A 22,956-nucleotide genomic window follows, 5' to 3' on the forward strand; every position below is an offset into this window, starting at 1 on the left:
AACACAAGTTCTGTTTAAACCCACTTCAGGGCAGCCCTGGTGGCCCAGCGGTTTAGCGCCGCCTTCGGCCCGGGGTGTAATCCTGGTGACCCGGGATCGAGTCCCACGTTGGGCTCCCTGCATGGAGCCTGCTTCTCCCTCTGCCTGTGTCTCTGCCTCTCTCTCTCTCTGTGTCTGTCATGAATAAATAAAATAAAATCTTAAAAATACACTTCAAACAGCATGTTTAATTTGTAGATAGTTTAAAAAATTTCAGATCCTCAGCAGTTTCTTAGTGTGGAAGTCTCAATTTGCAATGGGGCTTATGGGCTCCACATCTAATCTGTACCAGGAACAGAGAAAATTTCTCCCTTTTCTCCAAAGCCAGCATGAGGAAAAGGAATTGGGAGTTCTGCTCTGGAATCAAGGAAAGCACAACCAGAAAGTCCCTCCCATTCTTGCTGGCAAAAGAGGACTATGGAATACCCCTAGGAGAAGAGAGAACTGCCCCAGACAAGAGCTGTACCATTTTGCCCCTCAATAGGTCTTCTCTGGGTGCAGTGTTTACAGGATCATCCCTAGGGACGCTGTGGGCTATGAGTCATCTTTATAAAGCTTGGGAAACTACACTCTTTGTGTTCCTTCAGCCTTTTCCTCATTTGCCCTTCCTGGAAAAATGACCAGAAAAAGGACCCTAACTATATGCCAGAAGTAGAAAAAGAAAAAATGACCAACAATTCCAGATGCACTCGATAAGAGAGCAGATAAACGTACAGACCAATGATATTTACATACTACGACCATACCTCTGAGAAAATAAACAGAAAAAAGAAATGTAAAATGCCTCAGAAATGATAGGGAGGATCCTTGAAGTCACAGGCCCGTTTCCACTACCAATCTGACGGGAAGATTCTCAATGCCATCCGAAAGAGATAAAGGTCCCAATTTGGCTTTGCTGACCGGGGGCCCTGGTGGCATCCTTTCTAGAACACCTTATTGATGAACTACCTGCCGCAACCCGAGTAGTAAAGGAAGTTGGTATCCACGGTGAAACAAACACAAGCTCAAGCCAGAAAAGCCCAACTGACTCTGAACTTAACCAACCCACCGTTCTGAGCCCCAGCTTTCTCCTTCAGGAAAATGGAAACAATCCCTACTTCCCCTTAACAGTCACCAGTAATAATTAATACCCTGCCTGGGTCCTCAGATCGGGAGCCAGGAGGGTGGAAGGAGTCGCAAATCACACTGCCTGCAGGGGTTGGGGGTGGTGAGCCTGAGATTGCACGGGAGAAGGCTCAAGAAGAGAAAAAAAAAAGGGGGGGGGGTCTGAACGACAGAAAAAGCAAAGAAGCCAACAAGGATATGAAAAAAAAAGGGGGGGGGGAAGCAGAGCGACCCGAACATTGAACTGCTCGTGCTTTTCACCCCCCCCCCCCCAGGATAGGGATGAGGGCCCCGGTTTTGCAGATAAACGGTGGCACAGAGGAGGGCGGCCAATGGGGACAGGGATCCTCTCCGTCCTGTGCCAGGCAGGCACGCCAGGCCCGTTTCAGTGCAATCTCGCCTAATCCTATAGCACGGAAGCGCGCTCTCCCCTTTTCCCTGCAGAATACACGGGCCGGAAGGGCGCTAGGCGCCCTGGGAGCGCTGGGAGCCCGGGGCCAGGCCGCGGAGAGCCGCAGGGGCCGGAGCCCAGGCGCGGGGACGGGGACCGGCCGCTCCGCCCGCCGGCGTCTGTTCCGTCCCCGCTCGCCATCGCAGACAGCACTTCCCTTTCCGCGCCACTTCCCCGACCCACGGCTGCAGCATTCACATTTATAAAAAACAAAAAAACAAAAAACCACCTCCGAGCGTGGGCCCGGCGCGTCGACCCTGCCAGGCCCGGAGGGAGCCCCGCGGCCGGCCCGGGTCCCAGTCCCGCCGCCCCGTCCGCACGGCCGTGTGACCTTGGCCGAGGCGCCCCCACCTCGCCCGGGAAGCCGGGGCGCGGGGGCTCCCCGTCATTTTCGGGGGCGGCCGAGAGCCAGGCCCTCCGCGGGCGCCCCCGCCCGCCAGGCCCCGCCGCCCGCGCCGGTTCGCGCCCGGACTCTCCTCCCTCCCCCGGAGCCCCGCCGCGCGGGGAGATCCCGCCGGGGCCTGGCAGGAGCCGGGGGAGCAGCCCGGAGCCCCCCCCCCGTCCCGGCCGCGGCCGCCCCCGCAGGGCCCCCGCTCCACCTTCTTGAGCCGCTCCATCAAAACGCTCTTGTTGCCGCTCGAGTCCAGGTTCCGTTTCTTCAGCTCCGCCCGCAGATCGATCACCCGCAGGTCGCTGAGACGCCGCGTCCCGGTCTCCGACGAGGCAGAGCTCAGAGCCGCTGCGCCCGCCGCACCCGAATCGCCTAGGCCTGAGAGAGTCTCCGCCATTCCAGGGACCCTGGCTCCGCCGCCCACTTCACACAGAACCGGGCCGGTTTTATCTCGGCACCCAGCACAAAATGGCGCCGCCTGCGAGGGAACCGCTCCAGCCGCCCTGGCGCGCCTCTCTTCTGCGCAGGCGCACCCGGCGCGGAGCCGACGCTGCCGGTCGCGTGTGCACATGCGTGGTGAGCGCGCAAAGGGCTGTGCGCAGGCGCGTTGCATGTCGACAGCCTCCCGCCGCGCACGGCCGTCACGCATGCGTGCTGCAGTTACGGCGCTTGCGCATTGCGGCGGGGAACGTGCGGTTGGTCGACGCGCGAGGGCGCGTGCTGTTAAGAAAGCTGGCGTGTGCGGCACGCATGCGCGGCCGGAAAGCGGGGCGGGAGGAAGCGAGTGCGTTTTCCTCTTAGGCGGCGCCATTTTGTGCTCAGAGCCGCTACAGCCGCCGGCGGTGTGGGAAGTGGGTGGCGGGGGACGCGGAACCTGGGATGGCGGAGACTCTGGCAGGGTCCGGCGAGTCGGGTTCTGGCACAGCCGCTGTGGGATCGGGCGCCTCTGAGGCCGGGACGCGGCGGCTGAGCGACCTGCGGGTGATCGACCTGCGGGCGGAGCTGAAGAAGCGGAACCTGGACACGGGCGGCAACAAGAGCGTCTTGATGGAGCGGCTCAAGAAGGTGAGGCGGCCCGACGTCCCGGGGCGCAGCGGGGGGCCGGGGCACGCCCCCGCGCGGGCCTGTCACCGCGGCGCCCGGACGCGGGCGCCTCTCCTCCACCGTTCCCGCCCGGGACTGAGCCCGCGGGGCCCCGGGGGCCGGGCCGGCCGGGCTGTGTGACCTTGGCCCGTCACCGCCCCTCTCTGTGCCTCGCCTGTGCTCCCGCTCCCAGCTGGTCGCCTCGGCAGTGCTGGCAGCGCGTCCTTCGGGCCACCGGGCGGCCCCTCGGCTCCTTCCGGGCCCCAGCGCGGGGGGGACCCGGGTCCGTGACCTTGGGTAGGTGCCTTCTGCTCCCCGCGCCTCAGTTTGGAGAACAGAGGAGTGACGAGGCTTTGGGATCTTCCCGGAGAGGGAGTCGTGCTTGTTCCCCCTGCAGGAGCTCCGCTCCGCTGCTCTTCTCCTGCTCGGCGCCCTGAGGTCCTAGCGGGTCTCCCCAGGGTCCTTCCTGAAGGGTGCGCCTTCCCTCGCCTCCCACCCTGCACCGTCCTGCGTTGATGCCCCGCTTGGCCGCCCTCAGCCCCAGGTTGAGTGTGGAGGGATGGTCTTGCCCGACCCAGACGAGCTCCTTGCAGAGCTGGAGTTGACCCCGGAGTGCCCAGGCTGGCGGCAGTCCTGGGGAAGAGCCGCCTCCCTCCCTCCCCACCTCCGCCAGGCACACACCCCCTACCCCATTTGTCTAGTGGGTTTTCTCCCCAAGTGTCAGACCGAGCTGGTGGAACACCACTCAGCCCTCCTCCGTAGGTGGTAGACCCAGTGCCTTGCCCCTTCCTGTTCACCTTACTAAAGCGGAAGGTGGGGCAGTTTCTAGCTTAAGGGCCAGCTTGGACCTGGTCATTGACCCGCACCTTGGAGCCCCCACTCACATCCCTTTGTCTTCTGCGCCTAGGGCCCAGAGAGAACCAGGTCGTCCCGGGTTCATCCCGTGAACCCGTGCCTGTTGGGCTTGCCTCCCAGATACCAGACCCAGAGTTGCTCTTTGCGAGGGAGCGCGTTTGACTTTGTCTGCTGGACGTTGTTGCTTAACAAGAGAACAACCCGTGCCCTGCAGCTCTCCACGAGTTGTAAAGTTCCATCTCTCCCTAACAGGCGGTTAAGGAAGAGGGGCAGGATCCTGATGAAATTGGTGTTGCACTGGAAGCCACAAGCAAGAGGACAGCAAAGAGGTGTATTAAAGGTATTTGCTTGTACTTAACTATTGCTGGAGGCCTGAGTGTGTAGAGAACTTACTTACACGGGATCGAGTTTTTTTTAACACCGCTTCTGTCCTCCAGGCCAGGAGGATGTCATTGCTCTTCGTTGTTCCCATCTAACAAGTAGGCTTCATTTACGCTATCCTGCAAGTAGTTCTTTGGGTGCTGGGAGGAGTAGAGAGATGTGCAGGTGCCAGGTAAAATTGAAGCGTGTGTTAAAGACATCTCAACTCTTGTCCTGGGATTCAGAAAGAACCGGAGTGAGGCACATTCTTAAAGCTGCTCTGAGCAACCAGGTTCGCTACGTGGCTTCCTTCCTGGTTCAAAAACGGGACTTTAAACGAAAGAAGATGACACCAATCTGAGACAGACTAGAAGCCAGTATCTCTAAGGATCCAAAATAGATTGTTGGAGTATTTGCACCCACCCTATTTTTTACCAGTGAGGTTTTGTGGGTTTTTTTTAAGATCTTATTTTTAAGTCCTCTCTCCACCCAACATGTGGCTCAAACTTACAACCTTGGATCAGGACTTAAAAATCACAGAATCAGGAGTCATATGCTTTACCCACTGAGGCAGCCAGGTGCCCTGCAGCGAGGTTTATTGTTTTTTTAATTAAGGTATTGTTTACATACTGTACAATTTGCCCATTTACAGCGTATAGCTTGTTGCTTTTGGTGTATTTACAAAGTTATGTGATTGTCAACCCTATCAAATTCTAGGTTTTCATCACCCCAAAAACAAGCCCCTGTGCCTGTTATCACTTGCTCCCCATGTGCCCCTCCCACAGCCCCTGGCACTACATAGTTGACACTTCTGTGTCATGTAAATAGAACTCTATAACATGTGGTCTTTTGTGTCTGCCTTATTCTACTGAGCGCGTTTTCAAGGTTCCTTCACTTTGTGACATCGATTAGTGCCTTGTTTCTTTTTGTGGGTGGTACTAGCTATTTTTGGAAGCATTTAATTTCATGAAACTTTGAAACCTTGTTACCCGCATTGGCGTTCATCCTCATTAGGTTTTATGTGAGTAGGGACAATGTAATTAGGAACTTCTGGGGGATGAGGATTATTTTCTTGAGAAATGCCAACACAAAAATTGTCATGGCTGGACATAAACCCATGTATTTAGGCCTTGGAGGACAGATGCTTAGAAAGGGAAAAGAAATTACCTTGTAGCATTTTCAGTGATTTTTTTAACTTTTTATAAGCACTTTTCTAGAAGAACTTTCACATGACTTGTCTGTTTAAAACCTTGTATGTGTGTTCTGAAAGGCTAAACTGTTTAGGTTTTAAAAGAGATTTATTTTTTAAGTTGAATTTTAACGCGATGGGATTTTGCCGCCCCTAGAGTGGTCAGGTATAAATGCTGACTAGCAGAGTGAGGGATGCGTATGTGTTCATTCGAAAGTTCTTAATGTAGGTGCTCATTTAAAACCTGAGAGGTTCAAGGCTTACTAATTAGTGTTCTTGGCTTAACAGGGATCTTTGCATCCTTAGACAAACTAAACCTTAACCAAGTGCTACCAGCACGTGTCCAAATGTCTGGATTACAATTTAGGTGACGGTAAAAGTGCTTGGACTTACCGTTTTGTCAAAAAAAGCTTTGGTAGTACTCTGTAGATGAAAAGAAATGTTGGTGGCAGTAGAGCTAGCTGTAGCTGGGAGGAGAAGGACACCAGTCCCTTCACCTTCCTTTTTTTCTGAGAGGTCGCCAGAGGCTCAGAGGAAAGGGGTGGCCTGGGCCCTGGGGCAGAGGACAGCTCCGGTGGGCTGTTGAGACAGTGTCATTCTCTGTAGGTGTCTGCACACATGGTTAGTTATATGAAGCATTGGGCCCTCACGGTGTCCTGGTCAAAATTAGGTCTCCAAGGTTGCTTAAAAGTAAAAAGTTGTGAAGCTTTCTGAGAAAAAAACATCATCATGAGTTAGAACAAGAAACCTCCTTCTAACTAATTCATATTTAAATAGGCAAAATTTTTGAATTTTGTGGGTGTGTTTTGAAAGGTGACAATTTTGAATCAAGAGTTTCTAGCATCTTTGTCCCACACGCCTTCAGCTTTTAGGTAGCTGAAGCCAGGCCCTTAGGATCGGTGTCCAGCCTCTCTGCCCAGTGTTTGTCAATCTCCCTCTCCTTGAGGGCACTTTTTGGTCTCCATCCCTACTGCCGACATCCTGTGGGTATTGCTGGATACTGTTTAGAGGCCCTGAAAGTGGGTGCTGCTACCAAACATCTTTAGAGTGCTTTTAAGAGCTGAACCAAATTCTCCTGTGTCAAGTGCAGCTGATAAACCTGCTGGTGTTTTGGAGAGTATTAACTTAAAGAGCACAGAGCCATTGTTCATAACGATGGTGCAGAAGATGCTTCAGGGGTACACACTACAGTTGGCATCTGTACTCAAAGACTGATTGATATCTCTTCTGTTTAGCTTTCTCATTTCAAAAATCTATAGAAAGCGTACCTTTGGATACTTTAGAAAATGTAAGAAGTATGCACGTGAAAGTAGAATCATCTCTAATGTTGCTGCCTTGTATTTTAACCCCTTTTGGTGACTGCCTTGAGTCGTTCTCGTGTGTATATTTTATAAATGCATCTTTACACTTGATTGCATACAAACAAAAATTAGGTCTACTCTGTATGTTTTTTTTTTTTTTTCTGGTGGGCATTTTCCAATATTGTTAAATATTGTTTAGAAGCATGAGTTGTTTTAAAGTTGTAAGACACCCTTTGGTGGGCCGCAGTGTTTTGCAAACTTGGCACTGTTGGCAGTTTGGGGTAAGTAATTCTTTCTGGCAGGGCACTATCCTGTGCACCATCTTATGTTGGATAGCATCCGTGGTCACTACCCGCTAGATGCCAGTGGCATCCGTGAGTTGTGACACCAGAAATGTTTCCAGTCATTGCTAAATTCCACCCCACTTCCCTGTTGAGAACGACTGGCATCCCATATAAGAGCAGACTGTTGTGATTTGTTTCCCTTTTGAATGTTTGGGCTACATGTAGTTTCTAGATAGATGACTTATGTTCTTAATTCCTTGTCAGACATTTTAGCATACGCCCTTCCTTGGGGGGGGGGGGTTCTAGAATAAAAGATTTGCACGTTTTTAAGGCCAGAACCTGAGTATTATGTGACTGAAAATTTATTTTGTAATTAGGACAAAAGATGGAAGAAGAAGGTACAGAAGACAACGGCCTGGAAGAAGATTCCAGAGACGGGCAGGTATGTGGCATCTACAGTAGAGACCCCAGCAGTTCTGTGATCAGCCACCTGGTTGTTGACACCTTGCCTTCTCTTTACAGGAGGATATGGAGGCAGGTTTAGAGAGCTTGCAGAACATCGATATGATGGATGTTGGTGTGTTGGAAGAAAGTGAAGTTGAGAATAGCAGTGCTCCCGACTTTGGGGAGGACGGTGCTGACAGCATTCTCGGTTCCCTTTGTGATAGCAAAGACTACGTGGCAGCACAACTGCAAGAGCTCCCGGCACAGCTCACAGAGCATGCTGTAGGTAACTTGAAGACATAGTGGAATATGCTGGTAGCCCTGAGGGAAAACACGCTGGTGGTTAATTAAATAGTGCACTGCCAAGTCAGCCATCACCATAAACACGGAGTCCTGTGTCTAAAACTTCATGGTAAATTATATCTATTTAAACTCAACGTAAGTCAGATGTTAACTAACGGTTCACTTCTCTACGATGCTGGGGAGTTTTATTTATTTGACAGAGCACACATGCATAAGCAGGGGGAGGAGCAGAGGGACAGGGAGAAACGGACTTTCTGCTGAGCAGGGAACCCGATGCGGGACTCAATCCCAGGACCCTGGGACCATGAAGTCAGTTGAAGGCAGAGACTTTAACTGACTGAGCCACCTAGGCGCTCCTTCAGTGCTTTTACAGAAGGGTGGGAGGCTCTTTCTAAGCATAAGTCATAAAAGGTTGACCCCATAGGTGAGAATGTTTTCTTTTGGAAAACATCTTAAAAGAAAGTGTGGAAAAAGAAACAAAAGCAGTTCAGAATCTCATCAGTGGGTTCATCCCATTTTGTTTTGTTTTGTTTTGTTTTGTTTTGAAGATTCATCGTATGCAAAGGGTGGTTATAGTAAAAGACAAAAGAGTGAAGGAGAGTATTCATGCCCTCAGAAGTACCCCTCCCATGAAAGGAAAACATCCTTGTATGTAAAAGAGGGCTTGAATTCTGTTAGCAATGTTGCTTTCTCAAGCTTTCACTTCTAGCATTTGGTGGAGAATTCTGCTGGCCGTCCTCTAAAACCGATTGCCATTTCGATCCTACTTCTTGGCATACTCAGCCCTCTTAGTTTGGGTGGTATTTTTTGTATTTTGGTTTGGTTTTCTGTTATCTCTCTTTTTTTTTTTTTTTTTTTTTAATCTCTCTTTTTTAAAGGCATTCTAGCTTTGAATTGGAAGGAGAAAAAAGTGCTTTCATAGGACTGGACTTTAAACCTTAAAGGTCAAAAGTCACAAGCTCCAAATATCACTGCCCCTCGGCCTAGCATGTCATTGAGCAGCTGACTTGCTGGCCTCTCTCAGAATGATCTTATGTGTTAATTATTTCCAGAGCACAGATTTGGTTTCTTACCTCATAGTTTTTTTTTTGTTTGTTTTTTGTTTTGTTTTCTAAAGATTTTATTTATTTATTCATAGAGACACAGCTAGAGAGAGAGAGGCAGAGACACAGGCAGAGGGAGAAGCAGGCACCATGCAGGAAGCCTGATGTGGGACTCAATCCCGGGTCTCCAGGATCACGCCCTGGGCTGCAGGCGGCGCTAAACCGCTGCGCCACCGGGGCTGCCCTTCTTACCTCATAGTTAATCAAAGCATCCAGGTCATAAACTTCAAACGTGGAAAAGGAAAAAAAAAGAAGTCTGGGAAGGCATGTTTTTGTATTTCACTTAAGGTAAAAAGCTTTCCAGTTGAGCGACGTTTAAGATACCAGCTCAGTGGGGGAAAAAAAAAAAAAAAGATACCAGCTCAGTGGGGTTTTTTTCTTGTTTATTTTCTTAAAGATTTTATTTACTTATTTACTTACTTATTTACTTATTTATTTATTTATTTATGAGAGAGACAGAGTGGGGCAGAGACATCAGCAGAGGGAGAAGCAGGCTCCCTGAGGGGAACCTGATGCAGGACTTGATCCCAGGACCTCAGGATCACAACCTGAGCTGAAAGAAGATGCTCAATCACTGGATCACCCAGGTGCCCCTCAGTTAAACGTTTTAAATAAAGCACCCTAGGAGAAAGTGCCCAAGTATTATTTTTAAAAGTATTGTTACCAAGTGAAGTCAGAGAAGTATGAAGTTCTTCATTTTCCATTTGAGTCCTGCCCTGAAATCGTGTCTGGTTCACGAATGTGGACGACTAGGAAATAGTCGCTGCTTAGGAACTGAATATGTACCTTCCTGGGCCAGTACTGACCGAGCACCTGGTGTCTGTGAGACCCTCGCAGAGGTGCGGTACCACCCAGTCCTGGAACAGGCAGGAGGCTGGCAAGATACTGAATAATCCAACAGTGAACTTGCAGGTGGTGGGTGGGCACTTGAGGGAAGTAGACATGTAGGCCACTTAGAAAGTAGTGAGTTGCAGGCCTTGGCACAACTCTGTCTCCACTAAGTGGTCTTCCATTTGCCTTTCAGGTGGATGGGGAGGGCTTCGAGAACACTTTGGATGCTTCATCATTGGACTTCAAAGTACCTCCGGTAAGGAACTGTTGTTTGGTGTTACGTGGTTGGAAATGTGACGAGAGTGGTTGATCTTCTGTAGTGAAAAAGGATATGTATCTGTGTGTAAAAATGATTCGTTGAGTGCTGATTCTGAGCTGAGTGCCTGGGGTAAGAGGTCCATCCAAACAAGTATGGTCCTATTTGCCTTTTAGTGGGAGTGCTGTAATAACCAACAAGAAGGTAACTGGAAGGGGAAAAAAATTCAAGGGAGAAGTTCAGGTCATTGGGCTGTCAACGCTTCCTCTGGGAGGAAGTTCCCCAGAGGAACCCCTACCCAAATTGAGGTCAGACACATGGGTCAGGAGTTAGCCTGGTGAAGGGGAGTACCTTGGGCCAGGAGGGAGAGGGACTGAATGTAGGCATGCAGGACACAAGGTAGGGGCAGAGAGGCAGGGGTGAGGCTGTAGATGGGGGGGGGGTGTGGGCCAGACTATCCACGTCTGTGGGTCAGGGAAGGTATTTGGCCTGTTGTCTTAAGTACAGTGGGAAGTCAGGGGAAGGTTTTGAGAGGAGGAAACTACAGGGTCTTGTTGGCAGGTTCCAGTTACAAATAACAGCTCATTTGGGGAGAAATAGATCTTTCTCAAGTCAAGCATGGATCTAGAAGGCGGTCGCCATCTCTGCAACCTCTCACTGTGGCTATCTTTGCCCTCTCCAAAGGCTGCTAGGTCAGCTCAGACTTGAGGTGGGGTGGCCAGACCCTCAAGAGAGGGAGAGGCCAACAACATGGGCTGGTCCTCACTGAATCATCTCAGAATGGAACATGTTCTAAGTGGAGAAAGTTGTTTGAGACAGGTATTTGTTCACACGTGATTGAAGCTGTATCTACCAGGGATGTGTATTTGCCCAGTTCTTAAGTGCCCTGTGGGTTTTTTCTTTTCTCTTTTACAATAGGATATTGAAGAACCTCTATTGGAGCCAGGTACTGATAAGAGAAACACAACAGTTAATGGTTTGAAAGTTTTCCCACTCTTTTTTTTTTTTTTCAATCTATATATTCTAAGCTATGTATGGTGGTGTAAATTATTTTAATGGTGGACAATCCAGATCGTACAAGGATCAGAGATTGGAAACCCACTCGTATCACCAGATCTGTGGAAGTGCCGTTCTGGTTTCTGGAGGTCAAATATATTTGGTGAGATGTAGCGATTATTTTCATCTCTCTGACCACGTAGAGTGGCATTTAAGTAATCCCCCCCTGTGATTCTTCCATGTGTTTCTACACATGAAACAGATCTTGTGATATTTTGCCACAGTCGTTTTGATTAACACAGTTAAGGCAGGGTAAAGCGGTTGTCAGGGCACTTATGACCCGAGAAGTGACTGGATACCAGAAGAGGAAACGGAGCTTCTTCAGGAAAACTTGCAACGTGTTCTTCCCCTTACGGACTGCGTTGCCCTCCTGCCGTCAGAAGAGTTTCTGGTTTGCGTTTTGGACCGTTGCGTTAAAAGAAATGCAAGGAAATTGGGAAATTGAGCTGTTCAGTGAATGGCGACCGCGTTCGATTCAGCACCTTGGACATTGGAAAACTAAGCCTGAAGACCCACACTTGAAGACAAACACGAAGAAGACTGTCGAGAAGCAGCCACGTGGTTGTAGGTGTCTGAGTCTGTGGGGGCCTTTTCTCTTCCATGTAGCGTAGCGGCTTACCGTAGCAGTCGGAGCGCAGGTAGTGTAACCACTGTCACTTTGTGTACCCGCGGGTTTTCCAATCTCTGTGTAGCTAGCGGTTCTCTTCGTGTTAGTATGGCAGCCGTGCCAGTTCCGCATTTGTGATTGCTTTATTTCCCTGGTAATTAAACCTTGTGCCATTCTATTCCTGTTAAATCCGTAGAAAATGAGAAAATACTCGACATTTTGGGGGAAACTTGTAAATCTGAGCCAGTAAAAGAAGAAGGTTCCGAGCTGGAGCAGCCCTTGGCACAGGATACAAGTAGCGTGGGGCCAGACAGAAAGCTTGCGGAGGAAGAGGACCTTTTTGGCAGCGCCCATCCGGAGGAGGGTGATTTAGATTTGGCCAGCGAGTCAACAGCACAAGCTCAGTCGAGCAGGGCAGACACCCTGTTAGCGGTAGTGAAAAGGGAGCCCGTGGAGCAGCCAGGCGATGGCGCGCGGACGGACTGTGAGCCTGTAGGGCTAGAGAAGCCAGTTGAGCAGAGTAGTAAAGCCTCAGAGCACACGGAAGCCTCTAGCGAGGAGGCCGCGGAAGCGCCCCAGGAAGCCTCAAGCCCAGACCCCAGAGATAGCAAAGAAGACGTGAAGAAGTTTGCTTTTGAAGCTTGTAATGAAGTCCCTCCGGCTCCTAAAGAGTCCTCAGCCAGTGAGGGCGCTGATCAGAAAATGAGGTTTGTTTTTTCTCAGTTTTAGACCAGACGCTATCTCCTTTTCATTGGTCATTTAATGACACACATAAGCTGTTTTTTCTGCAATTGGCCAGCCAGACTGATGCAATTGTAGTTTACTTCTAAACACTGTTTTATTTCTCGTTGTGTATTTTTAATGGGCGAATCTATTCCTTTTCTTTTTCTCAACCTACTATGGTTGTGTTCTTAAATTGTTAACTGCTATCTTCAGCTAAATCCAATTGACTTTTAAGAATCTGACGTTGTATCTTGGGGGTCAGATTTCCTATAGAAGCTTGCAGAGGTGTCTTAAAATTTTATTTCAGACTAATTTTCTGGTAGGTATTCAGTTTTAGCACATACCATACTTTTAATTTAGTTCTCTTTCGTTTTCTTCCCATGTGAGTAACATTCACTTTTGTCTCTAGCTCTTTTAAGGAAGAAAAAGATATAAAGCCAATCATTAAAGACGAAAAAGGTATGATTTAACTTAATGTGGCAGGGAGCTGCCTACGGATCCCTTATTTGGGGAGGGAGGGGCCCACAGGTACCCACACTGGGGATCCTTGATTTCATTGAGGATTACCGGAAGTAACCACCTAGCGGTATCTTGAGAGACTAGATTGAAATGTTGGTGAGCTTCTGTGGTTTATGTCTCTGTTGTGGTTGTCATTTATGGGATAGTGAAAATCCTAGTGCACTACATCCCATTACGGTCCCATTCTGCCCATTATATTAACGGAACAAGATTGTAGAAACTGCCGTCCCGGTTGAAAATTGGTCATCCAACCTTGATGATTCCTTGGGTGAGGGAACAGTTTCTGCAACACAATTTTTTTGTTTTCCATCCTATAAATGCTTAGACTGGAAGAGGCAAAGTTGGATGTAGTTGGGGTTGAAGGGTGGGCTGCGTGTGTTCCGAGGCAGGGCGCGCTTCCCATGAGGTCTGGGGATAGAGCCTGATCCTCTCCCTTCTGCAGCAGGTCGCACCGGCAGCAATTCCGGCAGGAACCTGTGGGTCAGTGGACTGTCGTCCACCACTCGAGCCACCGATCTGAAGAACCTCTTCAACAAGTATGGGAAGGTGTGTACCCCCTGCCCCCAGCATCTGCCTCCCAGCCTCTATGGGGTGATCAATAACAAACTCAGGAATTGGCAGAGTTCTTTCTTCTGTTGTTAATTTCCTTGGTGGTCCTTTCTGTGTGTTTTGGAGGTTTTTTTGGTGGTGGTTTTATTTTTTTATTTGTTATTTTGGTGCTGGTTTTTAAAGGAAAAAACAACCACGAAGGAGAAAAGGCCCACATGGTCTGGTGTAGTGTGCCTTGTTTTCTCCTTGAGAGAGGATAATAAGCAACAGGTAGTTCATTGTGTTACAGAAAACATGGAAACAGCTGCAGTCTAAACATTCTTATGCTTCATTTTAACTTCTCTTAAGGAAACTGCTTGGTCTTTAGCCCATCCAAAACTTAAAGCTGGCCTGCTGAATTTTTATCCTTAATAGTAAGTGAAGAGTTGACCTTAAATATTCCCACATTTTTAAATATACGGTCCAAGAAGTGGAACAGGATAGTGATTTAAAAATAAATCAACAAATAGGCAGTCCATAGGGGCAGAAAGAAAATAACACAATTCAGAAGCTTTGCAGGGACTTGGATGTTTAAAGCCAATTTTCATTGTCCCGGAATTAGATCTTGAAGCAGTCTGACCTTAAGCTGGGGGGAGTGCCCTGGTCTGCTGGGTGCTGGGGCGAGGGGTTGGGGAGGTGGCGACCCTTGGCAGGGAGTCCAGGCAGAGCTTCGGCAGCATGTCCTGCCTGCCCTAGGCATTTCTTTGCTCAGATCTGTGTCCCCGAGTAGGAGTTGGCAAATGCATTCGTGACTTGAGTGGACGGGACCCAGAAGCAGTATTCACAAAACGAGTCTTCACAGAGAAGGTCTTTGAGGAGGGCTCTGAAGCTCGTAATGCGGTCATCAGTTATTTTGTTGACTGACTTCTGGATTTGGCCACCGGTTACGAAGCAGAGCAGCAGCTGTAAGGGCTCTGTCCTAGATCTTAACAAGCTGCTGGAGAGATCACTTACGTAAATGCAGTGCGTTGCAGTGGATTTACTCAGGAAAGTTACAGCCACCATCAGTGTGTGAGAGGGAGACCAAATCTAGTGAGGGGTCTTGGATTCAGTGCACCTTGCTGAATAAGTGCTGTTTAAGCCGAGGCCTGAGTGATTATAGAGTTGGCCTTGCCACTGATCTCAGCACTGGACCAATGCCGTGGGATTTGGGCCGTGTTGGGGGACAAGTCTGTCATTTGGATGAACTACTCAAAGGCTGCCGTGAAGGTAGAGGGCAAGGCCAGGGACAGGAAGGTGGTTTTGGATTCTCTTCTCAGGGCCATCAGAAGTGATATCCTTGCAAGGATAATTAGTTTGATGGAAAAATTATGTGACCCTGTAATTGGCTCAGCCCCCAGCCCTCTGACCTTGAAGAGAGGGAAGAAGGGGAAGCTTCATTTCTGAGAGGCATGGCATCTGTGTGTCTCAGGAGGGTCTGTCCCCTTGGGCCCTGGATGAGGTGCTATGAATAGATGGGGGGCTTTCCTCTGCAGGGAGACAGCACACCTTCATCTCTACAAGTGGAAACATGGACCCTAGGGTCTGCTGGGAAGGTGGAGATGATGGATACTGTCCCCACCTGAACCTCCTGCCCCTGTCCAGTCATCCCATAGTCGGGGATTCTGAGGTCTGGAGAGAGGAGGGGACTTGCTCACATTGAGCTACTGAATCAGAGGTGGTCAGAGCCAGATCCAAGGCTCTTGTGTCCTGATCAGGGGCTCTGTACTTATGTAGGTGCTGGCTTGTACTTTCAGTTCTCCAGAGTATCCGATGAGTTTACGTTTAATGCGAGCATTTGTTTTTGTTTTTTTGGGTTTTTTTAAAGATTTTATTTATTCATAAGAGAGGAGGCAGAGATACGGGCAAGAGGGAGAAGCAGGTTCCCCACAGGAAGCTCCATGAGGGACTCAATCCTAGGACCCCAGGATCACAACCTGAGGCAAAGGTAGATGCCCAACCACTAAGCCACTCAGGTGTCCCTAACGCAAGCACTGGTATAGTGGGGTTTCAATTTGCCATCTGGCTCCCTGTTTTCTCTCTGTTCTGTTGCTTGGATCCCTTCTCTGTATTTACTGCTTTTTGCATTGAGTACTTTAATGATTTGTCGCCAGAACTAGTATACATAACCAGTGTTGCTGTATCTTGATTTCTTGAAGTGTAAAGTTAGCTCGTTTGAGCTGTTTTCTTGTTTCTTGATGTGGGCCTCAGTCACTGTGAACTTTGCCATTTACTGTTTTTGCTGCATCCGTACGTTTTGCTGGGTTGTATTTCCTTTCCATTTGTGTCAAGATATTCTGTCTTTTGGTTTCTTCCTTGAGCTGTTGGTTGAACTAGAACATTTTTCTTTGGTGACTGTGCTTATTAGGAATTCTGTTACAAGACTCAGCACAGTCTGTCCTTCAGTAAGATTCTCGTTCCCGAGAGGGCATGTGAACCTGCTAACAGTTCCCCACCATCCCTTCCTCCCAGCCTTTGTGGTGGTGCCATCACAGCTTTACTTCTGATTCATAAGCAACACAGTACATTCTTGGCCTATTAATATGTTTGTTTGGCTTATTGGTTGGGTTTTGACGTTTTTGGGTTGGGGGAGGCTTTCTTGTTTTTTTGCTTTGAACTGTTTTGTTTTTTTAAGATTTATTTTTAGAGACAGAGAGGGAGAGGGGCAGAGACACACACACAGGCAGAGGGAGAAGCAGGTTCCATTCAGGGAGCCTGATGTGGGACTCGATCCCAGGTCTCTAGGATCACGCCCTGGGCCAAAGGTGGTGCTAAACCGCTAAGCCACCAGGGCTGCCCTGAACTTTTTTTTTTAAGATTTTATTTATTTATTTATTCATGAGAGATACAGAGAGAGAGAGGCAGAGACACAGGCAGAGAGAGAAACAGGCTCCATGCAAGGAGCCTGATGTGGGACTTAATCCCGGGTCTCCAGGATCATGCCCTGGGCTGAAGGCGGCACTAAACAGTTATTTTTTATTTTTTATTTTTTAATTTTTTTTTAAAGATTTTATTTATTTATAGACAGAGAGAGAGAGAGGCAGAAACACAGAGAGGGAAGCAGGCTCCATGCAGGGAACCCGACGTGGGACTCGATCCCGGGTCTCCAGGACCACACCCCGGGCTGCAGGCGGCACCAAACCGCTGCGCCACCAGAGCTGCCCTAAACAGTTATTTTTTAAAGAGTTACATGAATAAGAAGGGCTTTTAGTTATCTCTGTGTTCATCTTTAGGGGCGCTCTTTATTCTCTTGTTGACATCCAGGTTCCCATTGGGTATTGTTTTCCTCCCTCTTTTAACGTTTCCTAGAGTACAGGGTTGCCAAGGATGAATTCCTGCTGCTTCTGTAGGTCTGAAAATTGTCATCCTTTTGCTTTCATTTTGAAAGCTGTTTTTGCTGGGGCAGAATTGGGTGGGGGGAGCAGACAGCAGTGCCACCTCCATGTTGCTGTCTCATGTCGTCTCACTAGTTGGCTGTGGATCTCACTTTGTTCCTTAGGACACAGATGTCTTTCCCGTCTAGCTTACCTGAAGGGTCTCTTTGTCACTGGTTTGGAGCAGTTCGTGCTGCAAGTGTGCTGTGGTTTCATCCACTAAGTTTTTCCTGTGCTTCTTGCTTTTAATGATGCCACGGGTGGTCCTGCAGTCTGCTGTTGCTCTGGTTCTGTTTTGGTTTATTTCGTCTTTCTCCTCTTTCATTTTGGGTAGCTTCTGTTGCTACGTCTCCAAGTTCCCTCATCCTTTTTTTTGTAATATCTGCTGGCTGTCCTATTTCCAAAATTTTGGGTGGGCCATTTTTAAATATTTCCCATGTGTTTACCTAACGTGCTCAGTGGTTTCTCCAATTCCTTGAATGTTTAGGATATAGAGGAAGTAACTTTAATGTCATAGTTCCTTAATCCTATTACTGGAATCTGTTCCTGATCTCTGTTTATTGGTTGGTTTTCTTCACTAGAGTCATTTTCCCATTTCTTGGCCTACCTGGTCATTTTTGATAGAACACCAGACATTGTGCTTTACGTGTTGTATTCTAGTTATTTATGTGTCCCGGTAAACATTCTTGAGCTTTTGCTGGGACACAGTTCAGTTACTTATTCCTCCTTGGGTTTGCTGTTAGGCTTCATTAGGTCTGAGCAGCCTGAGTTCGGGGCTACCTTTGTCTACTCCCCGGGCAGCACCCTTCTGAGGTCTCAGCCTAATGCCCTGTGAATTGCAAGCTCTTTCATCCTGGCTGTCAGGTTCACTCTGGAAAATGAATTCTTTGAGGCGTTGAGCCTGGGGATTGTTTGCTCTGCTCTTACAGGTGGTTTTCTCCCTAACCTCCAGGGGGTACTTCACCTGGGTGCTACTTTGGGGGCCCTTTGCAGCACTCTGGAGCTGTTTTTACGCAGCACTTCTTCTCCAGTACTATGATTTCTTGCTGCCTTGATTTCTTTAGATGCTGACTTATGCTCAGCTTGCAGATACCACACCCTGCCCTTACCTCAGGTCCTTCTTTCCCCGACTATGGCCTTGGAACCTCTAGGAAGTAAACTGGGGCAACCATATGGCTCAGTTTACGTGTCGTCGTCCATTCCCCCCAACCCCCCGCCACAAGAGTCACCATCCCGTCCATCTGTCCTGGTTTACGGTGTCTGAAAGCCCTGGTTGACCATGTTTCCTTTAGTTTGCAAGGTTCTTTTCAGGCAGCAGGAAGGATACATGCTTGGAGCACCAACCTGTCTTGAAGTCGAAGTCTTGTTGGAGAAAATGATCCAAGTGGGAAGGACTTTTAATTAATGAATGAGTTGTGGTTTGTGAAGTTTTAAATGTCTCTAGCTTTCCCAGTTCAGCTGATCTTGTATCAAAACCAATTTCATTTTGATAGTGAGGATGAGTTAGAACCACCTTAATAACTAATTCTGGAGGACCATTTGTGAAGAAGTAAAAACTAGAGAAAAGAATTGTGACAGTTAACCGCTAGTCATTTTTGACAAATCGTATGGTGATGGATATGGGAAAATGAGAGTGTCCTTTCTCATAAAGGTTGTCGGGGCCAAAGTGGTGACCAATGCCCGCAGTCCCGGCGCTCGGTGCTATGGATTTGTTACCATGTCGACATCTGATGAGGCCACAAAGTGCATCAGCCACCTCCACAGAACTGAGCTTCATGGGAGAATGATCTCCGTAGAGAAGGTGAGGTGATTCTTGCCTGTTGTAACCCATCGAGTTCACGTGCAAGAATATCTGGGCCAGGAGCTATTTCTATCTGTGTTGTATTTTAGGCAAAAAATGAACCTGCTGGAAAGAAGTTGTCTGACAGAAAGGAGTGTGAAGTGAAGAAGGAAAAATTATCTAGTGTTGACAGACATCATCCCGTGGAGATCAAAATTGAAAAGTAAAGTGATTATTTAAAACTTTTCTCTTAAGCTTTCCCTTGGCAGGGGGGTGGGGAGGGTCAGGAAGAGTGCAGGTGGCAGCCACAGGGTCACTCAGGAGGCAAACACATGACCTCCTCTCTCCACAGGCAGCCTCACCAGCCTCTCACTTAAGTATCACGTTTGTGCATCTTGCTTCCACTTCCGTGTTCAGGTTTCAGTAAGGGCACCTAGTGACTGTACTCCCAGGAGCCTTAGTGTTTACACCCAAATGACTTAGTGGGTTGGTGAAAGAAAATGACACACGCAAGAGGGAAGAGTAATAATTTTCATTCCTCTCACTGTTCTGGGTCCTTGCACAACCACTCAAACCGTGGAATTGTTTTCTCATCCAGACTGGTGTGTATGCAGTGCTTGCTTTCTATCACAACTTTTTTCTTTTTTTTTTTAAGATTTATTTATTTATTTATGATAGACAGAGAGAGAGAGAGAAAGGGGCAGAGACACAGCAGAGGGAGAAGCAGGCTCCATGCCAGGAGCCTGATGCGGAACTCGATCCCAGGACTCCAGGATCGCACCCTGGGCCAAAGGCAGGCGAGCCACCCAGGGATCCCCTATCACAATATTTTATTTTATTTTATTTTATTTTATTTTATTTTATTTTATTTTATTTTATCTTATATTTTATATTATATTTTATTTATTTATTTTATTAATTAATTAATTTATTTGTTAATTTATTTATTTTTCCCCCTATCATGACTTTTTAAAACTATAGAAACGTTCACAGGAACTTAACATGATCTAATATCAAAAAGAATGAGCTCAAGCAAATAGTTTGTGCAGCATCTGACAGTTGTCGAGTATTGAATTTCACTCAGAAACGTAAAGTATCCCAGGTACCTGTGAATTCACTGTGGCACATTGGGGGTACCTTGCATAGAACTTTGGGATCTGTGGGTCTGAGTTACTGTCTGTAAAGGAAGGAACCAGGGACGGGTCTTTTAGAGCAGGTATTTCTCACAATTTTCTCAAAGTTGAGTGTGTTCTGGAGAAGGTAGATTTTGGTGATGTTCCTCATGGTGGTGCTGAGCACTCTCAGTGCTGAGTACAGTAAGTGTATCTTGTCAGAACAATTTACTTGCACTTTTAGGGGCACACTCACTCTAGTTGGAGAAAATGATCCAACTAGATCCATATCACTAGAAAATGATGTAGTGCAAAGATTGAACCCTTTGCTGAGAATCTGTCATAGTGATTCCATTTTGTCCATTTTGCCATTGTTGTTTACGTTAAAATTTGTAGTTGAGTGGATTTGTGGACTTCATTGATATTCCTAAATTAACAACTCCATTTTGGAAGGTTTAATTGCTGGTCTTCATTTCAAACTGGAACCCATAGCCCAGTGAGCAATGGATGTCAGATTAGCCTTTGCATATTTACAAGCAAGACCTCTACTTTAATCAGCGGCTTCTCCAGAGAAGTATTCTATCACCAGTGCTTAAAAATAAACAAAAAACACACCTGTATTTGTCATCAGGTGGTTCCTTTGGTCCCTGGAAGAGTCCTAGGTTGCAGAGGGAACAGACTCCAAAAAGGGAAGTGTCCAACTAAAGAGCACTCAGCCCAGCTAGGAAGTGGCAAGGCCAGGATTCAGTCCGAGCTGGCTGCCCCAGCAGTGGGACACATAACCAGGCGATGAACTTGGGATATTTATTTTATTTTTTTAGGATTTTTTTTTTCTTTTTATTCATGAGACATAGAGGGCCAGAGACATAGGCAGAGGGAGAAGCAGGCTCCCTGTGCAGAACCCAATGTGGGACTTGATCCCAGGACCCCGGAATCATGACGTGAGCCTAAAGCAGATGCTCAACCACTAAGCCACCCCCAAATTTGGGATGTTTAAAACCAAACTACTTTCAAATGGTTTGGCTAGGAGGTTGAGCAATTCAAAATGTTTGAACCATATTTTTTCCTTCCAGTAAACACCCTTGTTTAACTTGTCTTTAATTTTAAGAATATCTAGGTTCAGTAGTCCCCCCTAAGTGAAATAGAAACATCTTTCCAAAGAAGCAGCTAGTCTTCCTAGGGTTGTATTGGTGGTGACTTTTATGGAGTTGCCATTTGGAATGCCATTGGAATGTTTATGTATATTGCCATTTGGAAAGGCTCCAGCCTTTATTCCTACTCCTATGTTTGTATTTTAGAAATTACTTTGTAACTTAGTGTTGAGAAGTTCCTTTGTCTAGGAGGTGCCATGAGTACAAAACAAGTAGGGGGGGGTCTCCTTGGGGAGAGAAGGTGCCACCCCAGAGCAGCTGGGAGAGGCACATCAGATGTGATTCATTGTGGCTTTATTTGCAGCCATGTAGTCAATAGAAGTGATCTCTGTCCCTGTTAGAAGGGGCATGAACTGCTGTAGCTGCTGAGGGGAACCAGATCTGTGTGTGTTACCTGCAATAATCTGGAGGTGAGAAGTGTTGGAGGGCAGCATGTCCAGTGCCGTGTCCAGTGCCATCCCAGTCTAAAAAAGCAACAGAAGCCTCACAAAGCATCGGCACAGGCAGTGGAACCCAGTGATTAACAGTAAAGGCCCTTTGGTTGTTGTCACAGGGAAATTTTTTGTTTGAAAAGTTGGTATATACACAATGTTTGGGGTTTTGTATTTTGTTTTTGTATTCTTGTTTTTTTTCTTTTAAGCAAAACCAATATGCTAAAAATAACAATTCTTGATCTTGGTACACATCATTCATTATGGTGCATGTTTATATTTAAAAAATTTTTAAGGGTGCCTGGTGGCAACTCTTGGTTTCAGCTCAGGTCATGATCTCTTAGGGTTGTGAAATCAAGCCCTGCGTTGGGCTCTGCGCTCAGCAAAGTCTGTTAGGGATGCTTTTCTTCTTCCCATTCTCATTCTCTCTCTCTCGCAAGTCTTTTTTTTTTTAAATTTTAAAGTTTTTCTCAGGGCACTTGACTGGCTCTGTCAGTGGAACATTTAACTCTTGATCTCAGGGTTGTGGGTTGGGCCCCACATTGGGTGTAGACAAAAAAAAAAAAAAAGTTTTTCTCCAAGTGAATATTTTTTAAAAATTTAAAGGTTTTATTTATCCATTTGAGAGAGAGCAAGAGAACATGAGCATGAGGGAGAAGAAGAAGCAGACTGCGCTGAGTGCAGAGCCCAACATGGGGCTCAATTCCAGGACCCTGAGATCGTGACTTGAGCCAAAGACAAACACTTAACCAACTGAGCCACCCAGGCACCTCAAAGTGAATATTATGTTATTTTTTATTTTTTTAGAATTAGATTTATTTATTTATTCATGATAGAGAGAGAGGCAGAGACACAGGCAGAGGGAGAAGCAGGCTCCATGCAGGGAGCCCAACACGGGACTCGATCCTGGGACTCCAGGATCGCACCCTGGGCCAAAGGCAGGCGCCAAACCGCTGAGCCACCCAAGGATCCCCTGAATATTATTTTAAAGATGACAGCTCTGGGGTGCCTGGGTGGCTCAGTTGGTTAAGCATTTGACTCTCTCTTTTTTTTTTTTTTTTAAGATTTTATTTATTTATTAGAGACACAGAGAGGCAGAGACACAGGCAGAGGGAGAAGCAGGCTCCATGCAGGGAGCCCGACATGGGACTCTCTCGATCCCGGGTCTCCAGAATCACACCCTGGGCTAAAGGTGGCGCCAAACCACTGAGCCACTTGGGCTGCCCAGCATTTGACTCTTAATTTGGCTCAGATCATGATCTCTGGGTTTGTGAGATTGAGCCCCAGGTCATGCTCTGCCTTGGGCATGGAGTCTGCTTAATAAGATTCTCCCTCTCCCTCTGCCCCCCCCCCCCATCCAACCCCTACCCCCCAAAAGAAAGAAAGATGACACCTCTGTACTGTGGAAGTTGAGAGGGGAAGAGTGAGCTAGGAGAGGTTTCCTTGAACAACCTGAGCTCTGCCTGCATTATAGGGAAGAGAGGGCAGGGAGCGCTGGTAAGGGAACCCAGAGGGGCCTGGCTTTCCCATCCTGGACCCAGGCCTGCGGTGGGCATTTAATAAGTGCCATTTAATTACCTGAGACAAACAACATTAGGGAATATGGGAGACCTGTGTGAGTGGCAGTGATTTAGTTCCCTGC

The 22,956-nt window shown here is 47.6% G+C and overlaps 2 protein-coding genes across 11 annotated transcripts in view; one reads left to right on the forward strand and one right to left on the reverse strand.

Annotated features, from left to right (window-relative positions):
* Positions 1–2,574, reverse strand: part of SAFB (scaffold attachment factor B) — a 35,368-nt gene extending 32,794 nt beyond the window's left edge. For 2 of the 4 annotated variants that reach the window (XM_049097475.1, XM_049097474.1), the window contains exons 1-2: positions 2,194–2,535; positions 25–174 (exon numbers count right to left, since the gene is read on the reverse strand). In XM_049097475.1, the coding sequence (XP_048953432.1) occupies positions 25–174; positions 2,194–2,382 (339 nt within the window). In that variant the 5' untranslated portion in view covers positions 2,383–2,535. Of the gene's footprint in view, positions 1–24; positions 175–2,193 lie in introns of all 4 variants that reach the window. The other 2 variants (XM_025457097.3, XM_025457096.3) reach the window with 1 other exon arrangement.
* Positions 2,575–2,750: 176 nt separating this feature from the next.
* The window catches only part of SAFB2 (scaffold attachment factor B2), a 32,912-nt gene continuing 12,706 nt past the window's right edge, over positions 2,751–22,956 (forward strand). Inside the window, exons 1-11 of one of the 7 annotated variants that reach the window (XM_025457101.3) lie at positions 2,752–3,050; positions 4,176–4,263; positions 7,435–7,499; positions 7,580–7,783; positions 9,932–9,994; positions 10,913–10,940; positions 11,854–12,364; positions 12,790–12,839; positions 13,345–13,445; positions 18,492–18,641; positions 18,731–18,843. In XM_025457101.3, coding sequence (XP_025312886.3) covers positions 2,865–3,050; positions 4,176–4,263; positions 7,435–7,499; positions 7,580–7,783; positions 9,932–9,994; positions 10,913–10,940; positions 11,854–12,364; positions 12,790–12,839; positions 13,345–13,445; positions 18,492–18,641; positions 18,731–18,843 — 1,559 coding nt within the window. In that variant the 5' untranslated portion in view covers positions 2,752–2,864. Of the gene's footprint in view, positions 3,051–3,292; positions 3,366–4,175; positions 4,264–7,434; positions 7,500–7,579; positions 7,788–9,931; positions 9,995–10,912; positions 10,941–11,853; positions 12,365–12,789; positions 12,840–13,341; positions 13,446–18,491; positions 18,642–18,730; positions 18,844–22,956 lie in introns of those variants that run through there. The other 6 variants (XM_049097477.1, XM_025457100.3, XM_025457103.3 and 3 more) reach the window with 6 other exon arrangements.

The sequence above is a fragment of the Canis lupus genome, chromosome 20, assembly GCF_003254725.2.
Source record: "Canis lupus dingo isolate Sandy chromosome 20, ASM325472v2, whole genome shotgun sequence".
NCBI classification, from domain to species: Eukaryota; Metazoa; Chordata; class Mammalia; order Carnivora; family Canidae; genus Canis; species Canis lupus.